General features: G+C 40.4%; 1 protein-coding gene across 3 annotated transcripts in view; it reads left to right on the top strand.

Moving 5' to 3' along the window:
* LOC125905059 (solute carrier family 2, facilitated glucose transporter member 1-like) overlaps positions 1 to 20,980 on the top strand; it is a 36,231-nt gene extending 15,251 nt beyond the window's left edge. For all 3 annotated transcript variants that reach the window (XM_049602864.1, XM_049602862.1, XM_049602863.1), the window contains exons 4-11: positions 1,296 to 1,456; positions 4,669 to 4,909; positions 5,077 to 5,239; positions 8,068 to 8,255; positions 10,177 to 10,281; positions 10,373 to 10,471; positions 11,302 to 11,505; positions 12,566 to 20,980. In XM_049602864.1, coding sequence (XP_049458821.1) covers positions 1,296 to 1,456; positions 4,669 to 4,909; positions 5,077 to 5,239; positions 8,068 to 8,255; positions 10,177 to 10,281; positions 10,373 to 10,471; positions 11,302 to 11,505; positions 12,566 to 12,898 — 1,494 coding nt within the window. In that variant the 3' untranslated portion in view covers positions 12,899 to 20,980. The remainder of the gene's footprint in view (positions 1 to 1,295; positions 1,457 to 4,668; positions 4,910 to 5,076; positions 5,240 to 8,067; positions 8,256 to 10,176; positions 10,282 to 10,372; positions 10,472 to 11,301; positions 11,506 to 12,565) is intronic.
* The last annotated feature ends 1,698 nt before the right edge of the window (positions 20,981 to 22,678 follow it).

The following is a 22,678-nucleotide window of genomic DNA, read 5'->3' as shown; positions in this document are numbered from 1 at the left end:
AAGTAATACAATTTGAATTCAAGGATTCTTGCAAAGCAGTGTGCAAGGTCTGCAGCTCTCAGGTCAGTACAAGACCCCCACAACATCCACCTTCATTCCTTATTAGGAATCCCTCAAAGAACGGCATGTGAGTGTGTCATTTTAGCAAACAAATTAGATTATTTTCTGGTCTAGCATTAGCTGGAAGGCTAAGATTAAACCAGGTCCTCAGAAGTTCATTTGACATGACTTCTGACTTGCTTGATCTGAGCAATAACTTGTCTTGCTTGACTTATAGCAGGGACTTGACTTGCCTTGCTTGATTCTCACCACAGTGACTTGGGACTTTCTTGAGACCTGAAGGTTAAGACTTGAGATTTACTTGGGACTTGCACAAGTGTGACTTAGGCTACTCCCACCTCTGGTTTGTGTCAGATTCAACAAACATTTTGTGTGTATTGGTAGGCACATTATGGAACTCTGGACAGAGCCAGGCCAGCTGTTTCCCCCTGCTTTTATGCTAAGCTAAGGTAGGGGGTGGTGCAAAAAGGGGGAGGCATAATAATATTTTTTGAGCACTTGGGAGGGGCTTATGTTCTTTATTTTGGCTAAGGTGAGAGGCATACAAATTTAAATGGTTCTATTTTAGCACAGATTTTTGACAAAAACATGACTTCCAAACCTGCAAGCAAAATTACGTCATTTATCATAGCCAGAAAGTTTAAAAATATAAACTGTTGTGGGATTTTTACATTTCTGACAGTCCTTGGACACATCATGTGCAACAAATGTTTCCATCAGATGAAAAAACATGGCCATATCTGAGCTTAAAATGGTGATATTTCATTAAAATCCCTTTATTCTATGTTTTATTTCAAATCTGGCCAAAAATAAACCACACAAACTATCCAGCATGCACGTCATGAGGTAAAAAAGAAAAGAAAACTCCAGGATTTAGTCTTCAACTTTTAACTTTAACTTTCAAACATCAAAGGGTATGTTTTTAAAATCTAACAACTTATTTATTTGAAAAAAACAAAAAAACAAAGTCACACTCGAGCCACCCCCCTCCTCTGCTCCTCTGATAAGTAAAGAACAGTCTCTAAGCTAACTGTATCTGATGCTGGCTCAGTACTTAATGCAAACATGAGAGTGGTATCAAGCTTCTCATCAGGCTCTCAGAAAAAAAGCAAATAAAACTCTAAAAACTTTTCCTTCAACTGACCAATACTGAAAGTATTCAAATATTATCAGTGCATTTCTGTCTTTAAATACAGTCAAGATTTATCTATTAATTCATCTGTTCCTGCCATCAGAAACTACGATCGTTCTTCAACGATACCTGGGTCGAGCGTTATGGAGAGCCAATCTCTGCGGGGGTATGTACCATGGTCTGGAGTGTTGCTGTCGCCATCTTCAGTGTGGGCGGCATGGTTGGCTCCTTCAGCGTAGGCGTCATGGCAAACCGATTTGGCAGGTAGGAGTTAAATTTGTACCATACAGCCAGCTGGGATCTAAACTTTTGTATTGAAAAGCTAAACCTGTTCCCCAGTCAATCAATCAGTCAATCAATTTTATTTATAAAGCCCAGTATCACAAATCACAATTTGCCTCACAGGGCTTTACAGCATACGGCATCCCTCTGTCCTTAGGACCCTCACAGCAGATAAGGAAAAACTCCCCAGAAAAACCCTTTAACAGGGAAAAAAACGGTAGAAACCTCAGGAAGAGCAACTGAGGAGGGATCCCTCTTCCAGGACAGACAGATGTGCAATAGCTGTCGTACAGAAGAGATCAGCATAATAAATTAACAGTAATCTGTATGACACAATGAGACACAGAGAGAGAGAGAGAGAGAGAGAGAGAGAGAGATGCAGGACAGACGGTAATGACAGTAGCTTACAACAACATTAATGAAAGTAATAATATTATAGTTATAGTTCTGGCTACTGTGGTACAATATGTTGGAAGTATATATTAATATCTGGCAGTATACATGTGTGACAATAGTCATATGTGTATAATAACAGTAGAAGTATGACTAATGACTAATGATAACAGCAGCAGCAGGAGGCATCTGGCAGGACCACGGCAGCAGCACAACCACACACGTCACGCTGTCCAGGCACCGCTGCGATATGAGTTAATCTGAGAGACAGTGGAGCACAAAGGCTCCGGAGAAGAAGCCGAGTTAGTGACATCCAGAATGGCCGAGTTAGCTAGATGCAGTAACAGGACAAGATATGACGGAGCCTGACCATATAGAGCTTTATAAGTTAACAGTAGGATTTTAAATTCAATTCTGGATTTTACAGGGAGCCAGTGCAGAGAAGCTAAAACAGGAGAAATATGATCTCGTTTCTTAGTTCCTGTTAGTACACGTGCTGCTGCATTCTGAATTAGCTGGAGAGTTTTTAAAGACTTACTAGAGCTACCTGATAATAGAGAGTTACAGTAATCCAGCCCTGAGGTAACAAAAGCGTGGACCAATTTTTCTGCATCTTTTCGGGTCAGGATAGGCCTAATATTCACAATATTACGCAGATGAAAAAATGCAGTCCGTGAGGTTTGTTTTAAATGAGAATTGTTTATCAGGGGTTTTTTTTGTTTGTTTGTTTGTTTGACATATTCAATGTCAGTTCCAAGTATTGCTTTGCTTTGGGTTTTTGTTTCTTCTTTAATGGAAAATGTATTTTCTGTGTGATTCAGCTGAACTGTCTCAAGCCATTACCTCTAATGGAGCTTATGAAGCGTGTCTGTCTTGAGCCCACTGCCTGGCTCTAATGTTCCCCGGAGTTGTTCCTTCATTTCTCCATTTGCCTCTGTGTTTTGCCCCGAGTATCAAACCACAGGCCTTTTTTTCTTTTTCAGTTGTTTTGACCAATTCTATGAACGGGTTTTCCACACAGAGTTAAAGTAATTTGGAGTCGAAATACATTTTGCTTTTTTGCATTATGAGATTGTCAAAGGATTCACTGTATAAAAGGATTTGAAAGGAAGACTTAAGTCGTCTATATGGAAAAAAACACACTTGTCTATGATTAGCTTAGCTTATCATAAAGACCGAAAGCCACAGGAAATGACTAGCCAGGCTCTGTCGAAATTTCCAACAACAAATTTTATTTCTTTTTCTCATTTCTGTTTGTGTCAGACTAAACAAAAAAGACACAGTCTGTTCATAAGTTGATGCTTTGTATTTTAAAGTCTGAAATCTAATTTGAAATAAGGTTTTGCATGTATGAAACTAAGTTTTGAAGGCTTCATAGGCAGAAAAAAAAATTATAACCTTTCAAATTTGTCACTAATCTCCTGAGGCCTGTACTACGGAGCCAGTTCAGCTTACCCAGGATATCTTCTTGCTATCTGGTTTGATTAACCCTAACATTGGCTGTCTGGGTAACCAGTACTACAAGGGTGGTTATCAAAAAGTTCAGTCAACTCTGGGTTCTCTATCGAGCCACGAGTGTGTTCATGTGAAAGAGGTGGGGGTGTTCATTATGAGAAGCATCATCAGAACCATGAATGAATGAGGCTGCTTCATGAGATGAAACAGTACTGCGAGATAGTGATGGGCAAAGCAGATCTTTAGATGTTACTGAATCACTAGAATCAGTTCATTAAAAAGATTCATTCAAAAGATTCATTCACCGAATCGTTCAGTGCTTGGCGGGAGGAGCCCTGACTGTGTACTGCGTCACGGCTGAGCTGCTGCTGCATCTGCCCTGCACTGGTGAGTCTCATTACTGACAAGCCTAATGTTTTAAATTCGTTTATCTGGAAACTAAGTCTGTTAAAACAATAGGGAGGTGTGGGGTTGTGTTCATGTGGCTTGACTCCTGGCTACATTAGCCATTAGCTTGGAGAAAACGGTCCCCATGAAAGTGTATCGCTGAGAAGAAATGATTTGAATCACTCAGGGATCGGGGTTAAGGCGCTGATTCGTTCACCGAGTGATTCGTCACACAGCAGGCATTCCCACCCTGCACCCTGGCTGCCTCACGACTCGTGATTCATCGTTCACACGGACCCAATCGGCAGTTCCACTCCCAGCCTACACGCTCACTGCTGAGCTCAACTGAACTGAGAAATGAACGAATCAGTTCTGGAAGTGATACAGTTCAGTATGTTCGCTCAGTTCTCGATTCGTTCATGAACAACACAACAGGACTGCGAGACAGTAAAATCTCAGTGGTGTGGGATGTAAATGACACTCTGTAATCCTATAACAGAAAATGTGGAATAATAGAAAATGCCATTGAAAAATTAAGCATCGACCAATACTTAAATTATGTTTAAGTGTAATTCCCAAAATGTATTCCTTTAAAAAGATGTAGCCAATAAAATCCAAGGCTCTGCACACAAGACAACATAGATTTCCTTTTGTCCTTTATCTTGTCACACAAGGTCATGTACATACACATAAATATACATATGTTTGCCCTGTAAAACTGGACGAACACATCAATGACCTAATTAGGCAGGAAAACAGCAGACCTTCACACACACTCAGGCAGGTCAATCAGTCCTGACACACTTATGGTAATCAGTTAATCAATCAACATGTCAATCTTCCTCAGTCACAAACAGTAAAATAAACCACACTGACGCTAATTGTTAATGTAATATAATAATATATAATAACTATATCTCGCTCTCTTTCCTCCTCCTCCTCCTCCTCCTCCTCCTCAGGCGTCGCTCCATGTTCCTGGTGAACTCTCTGGCTGTGATCGGTGGCCTCCTCATGGGCTTCTCCACTATCTGCTCCTCCTACGAGATGGTTATCGCCGGTCGCCTGATCATCGGCCTGTTCTGCGGTCTCTTTACCGGTCTGACTCCCATGTATGTGGGGGAGGTGTCACCCACTCCCTTACGAGGAGCCTTCGGCACTCTTCACCAGCTCGGGGTGGTGGTGGGCATCCTGATCGCTCAGGTGAGTGGGAGGCTTCCAAACAAACCTCACATTTGATGACCGAACAGCTCTCACAGTTTCTTACCGTATGATACAGTTAGCAGGTTCTGACTGTCAGTGGATTCATTTTGGATTGGGTGTTAGCTTTGCTGTGACTCTGACCCAGCTGTTGTGGCCGTATTGTTTAGATCTTTGGTCTGGAGGCTCTGCTGGGCTCAGCCAAGCTGTGGCCCCTGCTGCTGGCCCTCACTGTGGCCCCTGCTGTCCTGCAGTGCATCCTGCTGCCCTTCTGTCCCGAGAGCCCTCGCTTCCTGCTCATCAACCTCAAGCAGGAGGAGCAGGCACGTAAAGGTAAGCACTGATGCCAGCCAGGATGCTAGGGGACACGCTGCTCCACTTCACTGGCTGCTTGAATGGCTTCCCACTGGTGACATACCCTATGGTGGAATACACCTGATTGGATAAACATGCGGCCAGTTGGGCGGTCCCAGGAAACAACATGGCGGCCTGCTCATAAACTTTCTATAATTCCATCTAACAAAATACACCAAAATCTATTTCCGAAAACATTTGAGGCAAGAAATAGGTGTGCAATTGCTGAATCTTGTTTTATTTTAGAACTTAGTTGCCTAGTTTGTCAGCTTGGTCCAAGATTTGTGAGCCAGGCATACTGGAACCTCCACTGTGCACTGTGCAACTGCTTCTCCTGCTCTCCGTAGGAAATTAATCAAAAGAGTTGAGACACCCTTCATCCTCAGATCTGGTGGAAACTTATCATGATACTGCTACAATACTACTGCTTCTATTACAATAGTACTGCTGCTACTGCTAGGGATGCACCAATATGGAAATTAGGCTGTGAACAAAAGGGAGATTTTCTGCGGTATTGTCAAATAGCCTACCCTAGCCTATAGTGTGTCCCTGCCCCCCATAACGCCTACACTACAAGGGAACATAATAAATACAAGGATTTGAAAGTAAAATGACTTTAATCAGTATTACAGTTATAGTTAATGGTAGGAGAGAGGGAGATGATGAAGCCCAGTGTTACTGTGTAATTTTCTGGTGTATCAGTGAAGTGTATAAACTACACTGCAGAGTGGAGTCTCCACTAACAGAGACAAAGAGTGACAGCTGACTCATATGAACATTGGCAGGTCCCCGTTACATCTGGTGTATCAAATACTTAAATTGTCTTGCTGCATTTTTATAAACACACCCAGGCGTCGTCTCACTGTCTCACGATCGACTAGCCTTTAAGTAGAATAGTGATCGTGTTTGGATGTAAGCCGCTGCTGCTAATTAGCTCGTGCTAACACTCTGGAGACGATCCTTCAGTGCTGTGTCTTACCTGTTTAATAGCTGCAGGAAGTTTATTATAAAAAAAAAAATTATTGGCTGATAATTTATGGACCAATATATATCATGCATCTCTAGGTACTGTCATGACTACTGTGCAACTGTTACGAACATGTCTACTGCAAGTATTGATATCATTACTGCAGTCACTACTGGCAGCACTGCTACTATCACAACTACTACTTCCACTACTACAACTACTGCTTACACTACTATTTCTATGGCACTTGCTAGTATTATTCATGCTGCCTGTACTGCTACTGTGTGACTGCCAGTAACACCACTGCAAGTCCAGGCACTACAGCTACAAAATGACCACAGTCACAGTGCTGCTCTACTACTACTACTACAGTGGCACCACAGTCACTGCTGCAGGCTTTACTGTCACCACTTATACACACTCTACTAACTGCTTTTACTGCTACAACTGCTGACACTTTACAACTTTACAAACACAACTACAGTTATTACTTATACTGCTGCTGCTGCTGCTGCTGCTATAACTCCTATTATCAGTACTTGGGAAGTACTGTGTTACCTCTACTGTAACCACTGCCACTATCTATACTACAAATCTACATCCTACTGCTATTAGTATACTGCAACTAATGATACTACTTCCTCATTCTGCTTCTGCAAAAACTGCTACTTAAAGTACTTCCACTGCTACAACTGCTGTTATTTCTGCTACTTGGAATACTGATATAACTCCAGAGATCATTGCTTTTGCTCCTCACATGCAATACTGCTGCTTCTGTCAATATTACCACTACGGTTAAAAAGAATTACTGTAACATTTATTAAACTGCATGTGAGACAGAGATACTGAGAGGAAGAATGTGAGAATTATCAGATGAAAGTGAAAACAGGAGAAAACGACTGAGGAGAAAGAAAGAAAATCTAGAGACAGGGAGTTACAGGTACACACTGGTGAGATCAGGTGAGACGGTGATATTTTAGCCTGGAGAGAAGAGTCCTTGAGCAGACAGAAGGTTTTGGCGTCTGTTCAACACGCAGCCTGTCAGGGTCGTCTCTGAGGCATTGACCCACTTCTCCCCAACACCTCTCATCTGACACAAACACAAACAAACACAGGGCTCCACAGTGAGAGTTGCATCATAGTGTCTGTGACTGTGTGCCGTTTGTGGTGTTCACAGTGAAATAGTTTTCTCTGCTCTTTCTGGTGAAGATAAAGAACATGCTTGGCCTCTGTTGCAACAGCTGAACCAGAAAAGAAACCAACGGGTCACTCTGTACTGATTGTGTCACTGCATACTTTGTGGAAAAGGAAAAGACTGTCATAGTTCTTGGGTCTCCTGAGAGGGCAGCTTTAAATTCACTCTGTGTTGGATTTAATGTGGTTATAGCATCTGTTAAAAAAGTGTCCTGTGAAAACTGGTAGTCTGATGGTACTTTCAGCCAATTTCTGTCACGGTCCCTGGGTCAGATTTGTGGGGTGGCAAGGAAGCTCTGTAAGGTCAATAGTGTCACATAAGTTAAGTGATTTTGTTCCCTCCAACCGTTGGACTACTTGCTTTATTGTTACTGTAATTTACGAATTATCTGGCAACAAAGATGCCCGTGAGGTTCACGACAAGAGAGCTGAGGATGGCATGAGTCTCCATCACGTGCAAGAAGGCTCTCAGGAAGTCACGTGGTAACAGTTCAGTGTGTCCGAAAAGATACATACATTTACTTTAGATTATGTACTAAACCCGTGTCTGAAGCCTCGTACTGTCAGTAAGTCAGAGTATGTTTCTCTTCTCTGCCTTTATGCTTGTCAAAGATAAAGACACATTGTATTTATGGTTTCTTGACAGCACTGGTGCGTCTGCGTGGCAGTGAGGATGTGAGTAAAGATCTGCAGGAGATGAAGGAGGAGAGCGCCAAGATGGCCATGGAGAAGAAGGTCACCATCCCGGAGCTTTTCCGCTCTGCAGCGTATCGTCAGCCCCTCCTTATCGCTGTCATGTTGCAGCTCTCCCAGCAGCTGTCTGGGATCAACGCTGTGAGTCAGCACCAGGCAGCACATCCACACACACACACACACACACACACACACACACACACACACACAGGGGGCTACATACAAATACACACATATACAATGCATACACATGTTTACAGTAGTATGCAAAAGTTTGGGTACCACTGGTCAAAATTTTGTTGAACTGATCTCCAAAAGGCAAGAAGTTAAAGATGAAAGATGCTTTTGAACATTAAGCAAGATTGGTGTTTCAAATCAAATCAAATCAACTTCATTTGATTGGTGTATTATATTTTGTTTTCAGGGAGCTGTTTCCTCTGTTTGTAATGATTTTAAGAAATGTCAGTTAACAGGAACTGTTGAGGTCAAGTTGAGGTCTGGAAGACCAAGATAGTTTTCAGAAAGGGCAGTTCGTAGGATTGCTACAAAGGCAAATAACAACTCCTGTTTGACTGCAAAAGACCTGCTGGAAGATTTTTCAGACTCTGGAGTGGAGGTGAACTGTTTTACTGTGCAGCGACACCTGTACAAATATGACCTTTATGGAAGAGTAATCAGAACAAAATATCTCCTGTGTTCTCACCACAACATTCAGCATCAGAAGTTTGCAAAGGAACATCCAAACAAGCCTGGTGCTTTTTCAAAACAAGTCCTGTGGACTGAAGTTAACATAAAACTTTTTGGACACAATGAGCAAAGGTATGTTTGGAGAAAAAAGGGTGCGGAATTTCATAAAAAGAACACGTGCCCAACTGTTAAACACAGGGGTGGATCGATCATGCTTTGGGCTTGTGTTGCAGCCAGCGGCACAGGGAACATTTCACAGGTAGAGGGAAGAATGGATTCAGTTCACTTCCAGCAAATTCTGGAAGCAAATATCACAGCATCTGTAAAAAAAGCTGAAGACGAAGAGACGTTGGTTCTACAACAGGACAATGATCCTAAACACACTGAAATCCACAGTGGACTACCCCAAGAGGCACAAGCTGAAGGTTTTGCCATGCCCCTCACTGTCCCCTGACCTAAACATCATTTAAAATCTGTGGATAAACCTCAAAAGAGCAGTGCATGGAGGACTGCGCAAGAATCTCAAGACGGCCCAAGAATCTCAGAGAATAAGCACCTTTTGCAGGAAGAATGGTTGAAAATCCCCCAAACAAGAATTTAGAAACTGGTTACAAAAAGTGTCAAGAAGTTGTGGTACTTGCCAAAGGGGGTGCTCCTAAGTACTGACCATGCAGGATGCCCAAACTTTTGCTCCAGGCCCCTTTCCTTTTTGTGATTTTGAAACTATAAAAGATTGAAATTAAAAAGTAATATTGCTAAAAATATTGAAGTAATGTATCATCTTTAACTTCATGCCTTTTGGAGATCAGTTCATCTTTTACTTACTTAACTACTCACAGTGGGGCTGCCCAAACCTTTGGATGCCACTGTATTTGGATACCCATTAGTTGTTTCCCTGGCAACATCTTTTAGGGAATGGGAGATGACACTGTGATTGGTTGAATTCATGTTTTTCCCAAAACATCTATAATTAATTAAGGTATTGACTTCAACCTGTTTGCCCTTTGTGCCTTACTTTGGGCTCAGATTATGTGCCGTTTAACCAGTAAGAGTGGAGTTCGAAGATGCCCTTAATACACTTGCACTATGCACTTTAGACCATGCGCTACAGATTGTTTAAATAGGGCCCTAAAACTTGTGTGTACTAGTTGTAATACTTTGTCCAACTGAGGAAGCCAATATTAGCCAAATCCTCCCAGTAAAAGGCAGAGTCAGGGATAGATTGCGTATTGGTAGAGTCAAGGTGAACATGATTATAGAATCAATATAACATAATTCCATATGAAAAAGAAGTATGTGAAAGCTGGATTTATGTTCAAATCGAGTTATAAAATGCGTGTGTTTTCATCTTTTCCATCCTCCCTGTGTCCCTCAGGTGTTCTACTACTCCACAGGCATCTTTGATTCAGCCGGTGTCAAACAGCCCATCTACGCCACCATCGGAGCTGGCATCGTCAACACTGTCTTCACTATTGTATCCGTGAGTGACATCAGCGTGTTTGTCTTTGTTCCTGCATGTGTTTTCGTAAGCGTTCAGCAGCACATCACTGCCTCTCATGTCTGTCCCGCAGCTCTTCCTGGTGGAGAAGGCAGGACGAAGGACGCTGCACCTGCTGGGACTGGGTGGAATGGCGATCAGCGCTCTGCTCATGACCATCTCCCTCCTGCTGGTGAGTTTGGCACAGTGACAGGGTTGAAGAGAGACTGAGTGACACCATCTTACCAATCCAGGCAACTCAGCAAAGAGGAAAAATTGGGGAAAGTCAGCAAGTTATTCTCTCTCAACCTCAACTGGCTTACCTTCACAATTCTAACAAGGTTATTACAGATAATAATTTGAATATTTGTGTAAAATATTAGTGATGGCCAAATGAAGCTCCATGAAGCATTTTCTTTATTTTATGTGTCCACTAGATGGCGCTCTTGGTTTAAAGAGAGACTCAAAAAATGGCAATTCAGTGTGCTTTCATCTTTTTGTTGAAGAAAAAGCGCCATCTAGTGGGCTTATAAAATAAAGGAAATGCTTCATGAGGCTTCATTTGGCCATCACTATAAAATATATACAAATAAAATGTCACTAAAATGCAGGAGTTCACCCAAACTGTCTTCAACTTAACCTTCCTACAAAATGACTGATTAATGCAGTGTTAAACTCAGAATTTTGACCTTTTGTCAAATCTTTTAGCTTGAGCTCAAAATTCAAGTACCGGTAATAAATAAACTCACTCTAATTTGCTGTGCCATTCAGCTCCCTCCCTACAAAATAATACATGAAAACATCCTATGTATATGCAGTACTTTGCAGTTAGGTCTTTTTGTAACCAGTTATTATAGAACAGATTTCATGACTTGTCATTTTTAAAGGTTACAGTAAGAATAGTGTATTCATCAACACATGTTCTCATTAAACAATCAGTAAATTTAATTAATTCTCTATACAACACACTGTACATATTATATGTCACTGACTGATGTTTTTTCTCTCCCCTTATCTGAGCAGAAGGACTTTCCCGTGATGAGCTACATGGCCATCATTGCAGTTATGCTTTTTGTGGCTATGTTTGAGCTTGGCCCCGGTCCAATCCCATGGTTCATTGTGGCCGAGCTGTTCTCTCAGGGGCCCCGTCCAGCAGCTATGGCTGTGGCTGGCTGCTGCAACTGGACGGCCAATTTCCTGGTTGGAATAAGCTTCCCAAAACTAGTGGTAAGGGAGGGGCGATTGTCTGGGTTTGATGTTGGTTTGGGTTGCTGTTTATTTCTTATCTTTACTTTTGCTTTGTTTTCTTTTATTATAACTTTCATTTTAATGACTTGGCGCCGGCAATACCCAAAGGAGGAGACATTATGTTTTCGGGTTGTCTGTCCATCTTTGTGCATCCATCCCATTCTAATGAATGCAATATGTCAAAAACACCTTAAGGAATTTTCTCAAATTTGGCCATAACTCAGAATGTGTTACAGGATCATACAATGAAGTGATGACATCTTTTATCCAAAGGTCAAAGGTCAACTTCAATGTGTCATCATAATGTAATGCAAAACACTTCTCTGACCATTACTCAGCATCATATCTCAGGAACAGAAGGAGAGGCATTTGGTCAGATACTGAAGTGGTGACTCTAATCTTGGGTGTCCACCTTGAGACTGATGATTGGATAGAAGATGTGTGTGTAGAATCCACATTTTAGTATATGTAACTGATTTGCAGCAACTTTCATATTTGTAGCATTGTCTACTGCCAGCACCCCCCAACTTCCAGGATAAGCGATTATGGAAAACAACAAAAAAAAAAACATTCATTCATTCATTCATCTTCTAACCGCTTCATCCTCTTGAGGGTCGCGGGGGGGCTGGGGCAAGAGGCAGGGTACACCCTGGACAGGTCGCCAGACTATCACAGGGGTAACACATAGAGACAGACAACCATTCACACTCACATTCACACCTATGGACAATTTAGAGTCACCAGTTAGCCTGCATGTCTTTGGACTGTGGGAGGAAGCTGGAGTACCCGGAGAAAACCCACGCTGACATGAGGAGAACATGCAGATTCCACACAAAAGGACTCCCCCACCCTAGGTTTGAACCAGAAACCCCCTTGCTGTGAGGCGACAGTGCTAACCACTAAACCACCACACTGCCATTCACCATTAGAAGATACACGTTTTGTTTGCTTTTTTGAATATATTCAATTGTAACGAGAACTCTGAACATGTAAAACAAAGAATTTCTTTGAAACTGACCCCCCACTCTTCTCTCTTCAGGAGGCATGCGGGCCTTGGGTATTCCTCATCTTCACCGCCTTCCTAATCATCTTCTTCATCTTCACCTTCATCAAAGTCCCAGAGACGAAGGGTAAGACCTTCGATGAGATTGCTCGCAGCTTTGGCGGCGGCCCGCCTCCCACCTCCTCATCTGTTGAGGATCCTCCTGCCACTGCCAGCGCCGCCACAACGCTTCCTGCTTCACCAGTGAAGGAAAAGGTCCCGTTGGTGGAGGCGCCACCGCCGGCAGCAGCAGCAGTTGATCCGCCCCCGGCAGCTGAAACCACACCCCTTGATGATAAATCCAAATCAACAGTGCAGGAGAGTGTGTAGAGCAGCTGTAGGTAGAGTTTAGTAGATGAAGGGGGTTATGAATGAAGGAAGAATCACAGATATTACAAAAGTGCTGTAAATTGTAATTAATTATCAAACCTTGGAACAATAGAAACTTTATAATTTTAATACCAAAAATGGCAGTATTATCAGCTTAGAGGCGTTGACCTTTAAAAGGTCATGCTTTCTGCTTTTATGGTAGACTCCTTATTAGTCTCTGACATTTCCTCAACTTCCTTCTTTTATATCCTCCCTTCCTCACCTGTGAAAGGGAAGCAGTCACTGTACAATGCTACAGATTAAATCTACTGTACATTCCTAGGAATTAAGCTACATTCATTAAAAGGGTGAGTCTTTTTCAAGACAGCTGTGTGTCTAGTCAGGGCGGCACTTTTCCAACAAACGCAGGTTGTGTTAATGGAAAGTGTTGCCGTCCAGGCAAAGGTCCAGGTTTAAATGTCCGTCACTGCAGACTAGAAGCAGAATGTGTTGACAACGGCACAGCCTTTTGTTTCCAGACATGCTAAGTCCATTCTGAGTTCAGGTCCATGTAGTGCAAGAGGCGACGTGGATAGCGATGATGCACTATTTATTTATTTATTTATTTTTTATTTAATGTATTTTTAAAGTTTAGACAGGCATTGTAGTAGATATTATAGTGCAATATAACTTGATAGTTTCATGTAGTGATATTTAATGATCTGTTAATTCTTCTAGTGTTTTTGGAAGTGTTTTCAAATCGCGGGTCTTAAGAAGGGATTCTTAGAATTTACATTCTGCCTTCAGCTGTTAAATATGAGCTGACAAGCTGTGGAGCTTTTTAGCAATGCCAAAGTACTGAACTTTAATTTCCACCTGGTGAACACGAGTAACTTTAAATGTGTTTCAGTTTGAGAAATTAGCAGCCACAGGTCTCAAGTTTATTCATTCTGAAAGCTAAATTGGTGGTTAAAGCTGTAATCCACAAGTTTGTTCAACTTTATTTAGTTTAGCACCTTGTTCTGCTTTTTCTTGAATTTAGGTAAAAGGAATACAAAATGATCATTTGTATATCAACGTCTTACCCTGTGTAACACTGAGTTCATGAAGAAAACTTTGCTCCACAGTAAACGAAGAATCCAAAAACAGAGAAAATGCTCAGTGGTTTGAAGCCAAAGGAGGCAGCGTTTAACAACAGCAAAACTATATCACAAAGCTGGTTTATAAACTCTCACACAACTTGGCCTTCGTACAATCTAAGTTAGCAAACATTGGTCTGACGTTGACGTTTCCTTGGCCCAGACTGGTCCCGGTCAGACACCAAAATCTGAAACGTGGTGATACGGCAAATGGCCAGATGATGGTGTTATTTCCACCTCCAATTCCAATAAGTCCATTCAGATTCTGTCTTACAAGCATATTAGTATAATATTGATCATATTATTGCTGTGAAAAAGCAAATAGATGCATCTTTGGTTTTTTTTTTTTTTTTTTGTATCACAAAAATGATTTATTGACAATTTTATTTCTTTGGTTGTGAAATGGTTGTAATCAGATGGCCGCACCATGACGTCCACTCCAAGTGCAAAGAGTAGTATTACTGGACGCCCTTTTTTTTTTTTTTTTTTTTTTTTTAAAAGTGTTGGTTTTTTTGCACTCTTGCCTTCAATCGATAGGACAGTATTAAGTGTGAAGGGGGAGTACATGCATTTGAACTCTGCTAATGCTTTCCATTTAGCAGAGTTCAAACGAATGTGTTTTCTCAGGTATGCTACATGCATGAGACTATTTATGCAGAAGTGTTTTAAATAGAAAGGTTTTTGTGAAAATGCATGTGTTTGGGAAGTACTGAGCATATGACTGGATAAATGACACCTGGATTATGCGGCACAGGTTGTTTGAGAGGTTGTAAACATATGTTTTGATATAGTTTTGCTGTTGTTAGATGCGGCCCCCTTTTACCATCAATAATTTTCGTATTTGGTTTCTTTGTTCAAAAAAGTTTTCCTGAAGAATTCATTGTAACATGGGATGAATAACTGCTGTTCAAAAGGTCTTTTTGTGGATGAAATATGCATTTAACTGAGTTGGTGCTGAGTTCAATCCAAACAAACAAATTTCCTGTTTACCAGAGAATTTGGTTTAAAAAAAAATCATTCACTCCTTATTGATTCAATTTCTACTCAAATTTATGAATAGACAAATACATATTCTATTGTTAAATCTTGTGGACTATTGCTTTATTGCATTGGTAAATTGCTGCAAGCATTTTAGGGCATGCTATGACTGAGGCCTGTGGACAAAAACATGTCGGCTGGATTGTCATAGATTACAGTAGGGTAACGTGCAATGTATATTATTTTTTGTTAGAGAAAAAATTATGAGTATTTATTTCCTTAGAAATTAAGTTTTATATGAAGTATAAAATTATAATACACTAAAGCCAGTTTAGAATCGTAATGCTTTCCAGATTAGCCCAAGTAATGAAAAGCTGGATGAGTCTGCAGTGAGCTTTTCCTGCTGTGGTGGAGTAAACCTACATCACATGAAGTGCAACACTGTAAATCTCATTTGTTACTCTCTGTGTAGATGCACTTTGTAAACCAGATAAGCAGCAAAGCATTAGAACCAGAATCACTAATGTAGAAGCCACTAATAACAACAGCGCTTTGTGTCAAATGAACAAAATAATATTTCTATTTACAAAGCGACTGCGTATATCTGGCCGAGCTGTTATTAGAATAGATAGGTATGAAATGTGCAATCAAAAAAGAAACTGCAGCCTGAATTATGTTGGAGCTAATCATGAAGCGAGGAAAGTAACGGGGAAGTGCTAATACTGTATAAACAACGGGTACACATTATGTAAGTGACAGGCCGATTTTTATAGTTCCTGTCATTTGATTAGAAAAAAAATAATCTGGTTACCTTATATGATTTTTTTCTTTATTATTTTTACATATTCACAAAGGGAGAAATGACAAAAAACTCAATTTTGTTGACCTCGATGATGATCTGAGAAAATAATTTGTTAAAATCAAAACAAGGAGTGTAATTCCAAAATGAGATATCCACCATTTTAAAAACCAGGCTCCTCTTATTACAGCAGGACATGAAGTTATGGTGGTGTCATAACATTGGGAGTTTACAAATAAGACTCAAAAGCAGAGAAGCTTTGGCAAGAAGGATTTCTTATTGATTTAGAGGGCAGAAACTACACATCATGTGTTGTATTGAATTAAAGAAAAAGAGACAGATTTTTAAAAATTCGGAATTTTAAAAAATGTTTTGTCTTTGTCTCCTAATTTTGTCTGTTGGCTACGGTAGCTATCTTGTGCTCCAATAACTGCAGTATTCTGTCAATCATTAATTTTGGTGTCTTACGATGGTAATATTAAGAGAACAGAGGTTACAGGAGAAATAATCTCATGTGTTTTACTTCCAGCCTCTGGTCTCTAAAGGTTCTGTATGCGACATTCAGAGCACCAATATAGCAGAAAATCACTATTTGCAATGTAAAACTATAGTAGAGTAATGGCAGTCAAACTACCTGTGTGTGTGTTATAATCTGAGCTTTTCTGTAGTTTGTTGTGGTAAGCCACATGTGCATATAAAAAGACCTGGACTCAGCGTTGAAGGGGGGTCACGTTCATGCCTATGAAAGTTGATCGATGATGCATGAAGCCAAAAAAACTTGACTTCCTGGTTTTTAAATTACCCGAGAACTTCTGCATCGTTGGGTCAATAGACCAAACACACTAGAGACTTTGCTGGCTGAGCAGCTAACTTCCAGTTTAGGGATGAAATGATCAGGGCTGCCCCGAATAGATAGAGAGGGAGTGATAGAGAGGGGGTAAGAGAAGGTGGAAGGTGGACTATAGCATGCAATGTTTCTGTTTGCAAATTAGTATCCCTTGCCACCTTTTTCCAGTTTCCTCCACCAGTTTACTGGTGAAAAAACAAAACAAAAAATGAAGCATTCAAATACTGACTTGGACGTCAATTACTGTGGCAACCACTGAAGCTTTGAAGCTTCAAATCATTCAGGTCAGCCCTTAAAACGATTTAATCATGCGGCTGTGGATCAAATGGATCAAATCCCAAAAGTGAAGCCAGTCATTTTGCATGGGTTGTGACACTCAAAAAAATGTATCCACTGATTTGCAGATGTCTCTTTTAAAGTGTAAGTCTATGGGAAAAAGTATTTTTGGGCCAAATGGCATCACGTGACAAACCTACAAGTTGTAGTTAAACAGCTAGACTACTATGTCAAATTGGCTTAAAAGTCTGCGGAAGTGTAATAATAATAATAATAATAATGATGCATTTTATTTGTTAGGGCGCCTTTCAAGCCACTCAAGGTCGCCTTACAGCAAAGATAAAAAAGCATACATCAAACAAGAAACACAGCACAGTAACACACGTATGGCACTTATCGTTTGCTCTGTCAGCTCTGCTGCCATTGTTTAGAGTTGTTTATAGAGTTAGCACTGTTAGCTGCTAGCTGCCGGCTCAGCCACCTCCATGTTGAGAACCATGTGCAAAGAACTCATACACTCTGAATTTTGCATAGAGCTCCTTTAACTCAAACTCACTATTTAAGAACACAAACTACCTTCCTATCTGCCTTCAAGTCAAAATTATCAATTTTCTTAAAAATTGACATTTTGGTGTAAAACTCTCAGATGTGTTAACTTGTTCGATGTGTGTCACAATGCTGACATGACATGTTGTTGTGATCTAACATGAAGAATGTGTTCACATTTTGTATGACATTTAAAGCCCAAACGCACTGAACGCGACTTTTGACACTTTGTCAATATAGTGAGTGACAATTGAATTATGTATGTCAATACCAATTTAGATAATAACAAAGTTAACAAAACATCCTAGTTTGTTGCCTGAATCAGACACTTCCAGTATGTTTCGGCTTTATTTGTCTGGTCCAGTCGTCGTCTACATTGTAATGCTTTGTCTGAGAAGTCAGCTATGTTGTAGCATTGTCAACCTTTACATATTTATGCATTACCAACATTGTACAGTTTGTTTGGTGAATACGTGTGTGACGCAAAGTAGGCTATATTTTCTATATGATTCATGCTGCACTTTGAGAACATATTTATTTATATATGTATTATTTATTTTTTTGGCTACACTGGGAAAATATTTATCTTGACAAGTAATTCAAATGATATATACTGCAGTGTAACATTTGATTGGAGTGATACCTCCCTTGTTTTAAAATACTTACTCGTAAGCTGATTTGAAAACATTAAAGTGTGTCAGTGACATTTTTCGCTTGTTTTGAGAATAGAAGCCCATAAGATTGATTTGACGCGATGATAAGGGGCTTGTTAAGATGAATATTTCTTACAGTGCGAGGATAGATTATGGTCGGAGTCATGGCTTCGTTGTGTATTGCTGTATTTGTGGATAATAGTGACGTGCTGTGTTTGCACTGGGGGAGGTGCGTGGTACACTCCTCTCATGGTAGTGTTCAGTGTTGTATTCAACCTCTCCTGCAAGGTCCTGCTTCTGTCCTTCTATTAACACTGCTCCTGCTGTAGGGCACTAACACTGAACTTTACCAAACCTGAGTCTAGTATGGATTTAAAATGCTTTCTATTACTCAGACTGCCCAGTCGGGTTTGCGTCTTGTGATATCGCAACTTCAGGTACCTCCAGAGATCTGTGTTCATTGCTACCCTTTCTCTCTGAGGTGATATTAAGGTGTCTCAGAGGTAAAAGTGAAGGAACAGATTGTGTTTAATATGATGTTTTAAAAGTGGTAAAAAGAGCCGAAATGTCTCTTTTGACCAGGAGGAATTTGTTTGGGGTGCCACATTAATACCAAGTTAAAAGTTTTAGTTCAAGGTGCAGGTCTGTGGCCAACATGAGGGTGCAATCACACCTACAGCTTGTTTTCTCTGGTTCAAACCATTGTTTTTAGGTGACACTGCCCATTTATGAATCAGGGGTTGTATAGTCGACTAATGTATGTAAACTTGCCACTGTTTGAGCAGTGGTTACATAACCTTTGAAAAGGCTAACTTTACTGTGCACGTGCATGCATGGACATGGGGATAGGTGAGCTCCGGTACTGGGGCAAACAAACACAGAAGTTTCACCCTGGAGATCACTGTTTTTGTCCAGTGTGAAACTAATGGTCAGCACTTAACCTTATACACTTTAGTCCTTTACAAAGTTATGTCACGTTACATACGTCACTTTACGAACATCACTTTATGTACTTAGGTCACTTTATGTACGTACATCACTTTCGACTAACTTGCGTCCCGTACATAACAAACATAGTTATTTTAAATGAAAAGAAGATCATTTATTAAACCTAACCAAGTACTTCTGGTGCCTGAACCGAAACCCTCCCACTAAACATAATTTGGCATTAATGGGTCGTGGTCATTTCACATATTTCTGTGAAAGCGTGTTGATATTTTAGCACTTTGGGCTGGTCAAGACAAATCCAAAGAAGTGCAAATTTGCAATGGCTGTTACCACATACACGCATGCATCTCCCCATAGCCACGCCCCCTTTTGGCCAATTGGCCAACACAAACACACACCCTCACACACACACTTGGTGGTGGGGCAATTTTTGTGGACTGTCCAATAACCAACAGAGGGAGCTATAGAGCTGCTGGCTGCAGCTAAAAATCCCAAACTGTATTGTTTTTCACCCGGCCTTATAAAGTGAACCAACAAAACAAATGCTCTCACAACTTGTGTGGTGTGGCTGCACTCTGAGAAATGGCTGAATCAGCGAATCACAAAAGTACATGAAAGGATTTGAATCAAACAGTGGACCCAGGTGCACACTGCTCCTAACCATAGACACCCACTTTATGCACATGTATGAACTCAAAATGCTCCACTGTACAGGCACAGGAGAGTATAAGTATTCATCTGTAAATATGTATTTTTTAAAAGAGTACTGTTTATATGTTGACTTGCACGGTCATGCGTGTGTGGATTATTTTTCTTTCGGGGTGCACATGTTTTGTTGAAGAGAGGAGCTGATTTAGCTGAACGTCTCTTTACTCTTTCGTAGTGGCAAATTTAGTTCCTTCTGTGTGTGGACGTAAGTCACTGACTGCCTCCTCTCATTTTCACCTCATGTATTTGTCATCATTCAATCACAGTCGTGTACTTTATCTGTGTGCCTATTCAGATTTATACTCAGAGATGTTGATAGTAGTTGACTTTTCTCATTTTTATTTGCCACCATATGGTCGTTGTTTTCTTTTCTTCTAACAATTCATGTCTATGATCACATTTCGATGGTGGCTGCTGCCAACATTGTCAAGAGCCAAGGAGTAAATTCCAAACATGCTATATTCCACTTGCTTATTGTAACAAAAGCATCATCATTGATTACCAGATACGTCATAATAAACCACCTCTAAAATGAACCATGTAGTGTGACAGACTTGAATCAACATGCTTTAGCTGCTGTGATCTTTGTTTTGCTCGTTTGTTTGGTCCTGATCTGTGTGTTACAACTGTGTAAATAAATGTACTGACTGTGCTGTATGCTTGAGTATCATGTACTGTAAGCTATTTGTGCCTCTCTGCACCTCACACATTCACAGACACATTATTTATAGTGTGTTACTGAAGTGATTTCAGACACACACAGCCATTGTCTGTATGCTTTGCTGTTCTGATGGCAGCCAATGACTCAGATAAATCTTCATTAAGTGATACTTACAGGATGTGTAGGGATTTGATTGAATCTGTTAAAGGGACAGTTCACCCCAAAATCAATTTAGATATTTTTATCTTACTTGTAGTGCTTTATGAATCTAGATTGATAAACAGCACTACAAGTAAGAAGGTTGTTATGTATTTTAGATTTTTTTGGGGGGTGAAATGTCCCTTTAACTGTAGCTTTAGTTTCTGTAATGTGACGGAAATGAGCTGAGCAGATGACACTGTAGCTTCAGTGAGAATAGTCAGGCTTTTTGACATTTCTCTGTGCCACGCCGGTGATGTACCCCAACTGTTTTTTGTTTCACTTGTGTTTGTATTGTACATGTTGTTAAATAAAATATTCATCATGTAACGAGACATGGTGTGAAAGTGTAATAACAGTATTCCTTTTACCTCATTCTTGGATTTTATGTGTTTGAGCTTTGGTGCATTGAGTATGAGTGAAACATCAGTGATCTTGATATAAATATAATGTACATTATACACAGTGGTACTATGAGCTTTGTATTTTACGTGTCAAGATCAGTGTACTTGTCAGAACAAAACTGTTGTAAAATGTTGCTGTGGCTGTGAAAGAGTTTTTTTGTTTTAAAGGGTAACTTTGGCATTTTTCAACCTGGAACCTATTTTCCTATGTTTTTGTGTCCAACTGACCAATGGGAACAACAATTTTGGAAATTGGTCAGGTACTGATTAAGATCGCTGCAGCCAGCAGCCGTGCAGCAGGCTGCACAGTAATCATTAAGGGCATGTTTGCTAGTGATGGCCAAATGAAGCCTCATGAAGCATTTTCTTTATTTTATGAGCACACTAGATGGTGCTCTTGGTTTAAAAAGGGAGGCTCAAAGAATGGCAATTCAATGTATTTTCAATCTTTTGTTGAAAAAAAAGCGCCATCTAGTGGGCTTATAAAATAAAGAAAATGCTTCATGAGCCTTCATTTGGCCATCACTAATGTTTGCACCATCAAAGTACAACCACTAAAAGTGCTTGTTTTTGCTACTGACAGGTTCAGATTGTTATTGTGTCTGATAACTAATGGAAATTATTCCTACAATGACCTTTTTGTTAAAGAGTAATATCCCTTTTGTTTAACCAGAAATAGCCCCAAAGCACAAATAGAGGCTGTATACACACTGGTTTTTTTGCGCCCTCAAATTTGTTCTTTTCAATGTAGATGCACAGAGTGCGACGGCTGCTCAATTAGATAAACTGAGTTTAACTTGTGGAAGACAGCAGCACGCACCACATGTCATTTGACAAGGACCAACCAATTGCTGACAGATATCTTTCCCTTCTTCTGGAAATATCAGTCTGTGATAAATATGGGGAGGAGGTCGATCATTTTAGTGCAGGGCTGGCAGAGCTTCTCATCTGTCCTGCAGACAATAGGCCTACACACAAACAGCGCTTTCACGAAAATAGGCTACGATACGGTTGCTTAGTAACTTCAGATAGTGATGGCCAAATGAAGCCTCATGAAGCATTTTCTTTATTTTATGAGCCCACTAGATGGCGCTTTTTCTTCAACAAAAAGTTGAAAGCACACTGAATTGCAATTCTTTGAATCTCTCTCTTTAAACCAAGAGCGCCATCTAGTGGGCTCATAAAATAAAGAAAATGCTTCATGAGGCTTCATTTGGCCATCACTAACCTCAGATGCAACCTGCCACCGCAATCTTGAAAGCTGGCACAGAAAAGGCAAAAGAGTAGCACCTATAGCGCCTGACCTCGCATTTTCCAGGCGGTTAGACGTAGCACATGTATGGCCCCTTAGTGGACATAAAGTGATAGTGCAAATAAAAATTGTTGTTCCCATTCATGAATACAGATACTGAAACATTTCACTTGTATAAACAGTCATAGAAGGTACATTATCTGTGCCAGATACTCCTTTCATCGGAGTATTCGGCTCAGCCCTATGTGGCCCTTATAGATCCTAAAAGTCTGAATATCTCTGCCTCTGCAGCATCAAATGTTTTAATCCACCTCTCACAAAGCTCACAAGTTAATTAGATTGCAGGAGTGCACCTGTGAGCTTGGTTTAAGTTGTTAAGCAGTTATGATTTT

Source organism: Epinephelus fuscoguttatus, linkage group LG17 (assembly GCF_011397635.1).
Source record: "Epinephelus fuscoguttatus linkage group LG17, E.fuscoguttatus.final_Chr_v1".
Taxonomy (NCBI): Eukaryota; Metazoa; Chordata; class Actinopteri; order Perciformes; family Serranidae; genus Epinephelus; species Epinephelus fuscoguttatus.
This window is presented reverse-complemented; position numbering and strand designations above follow the sequence as displayed.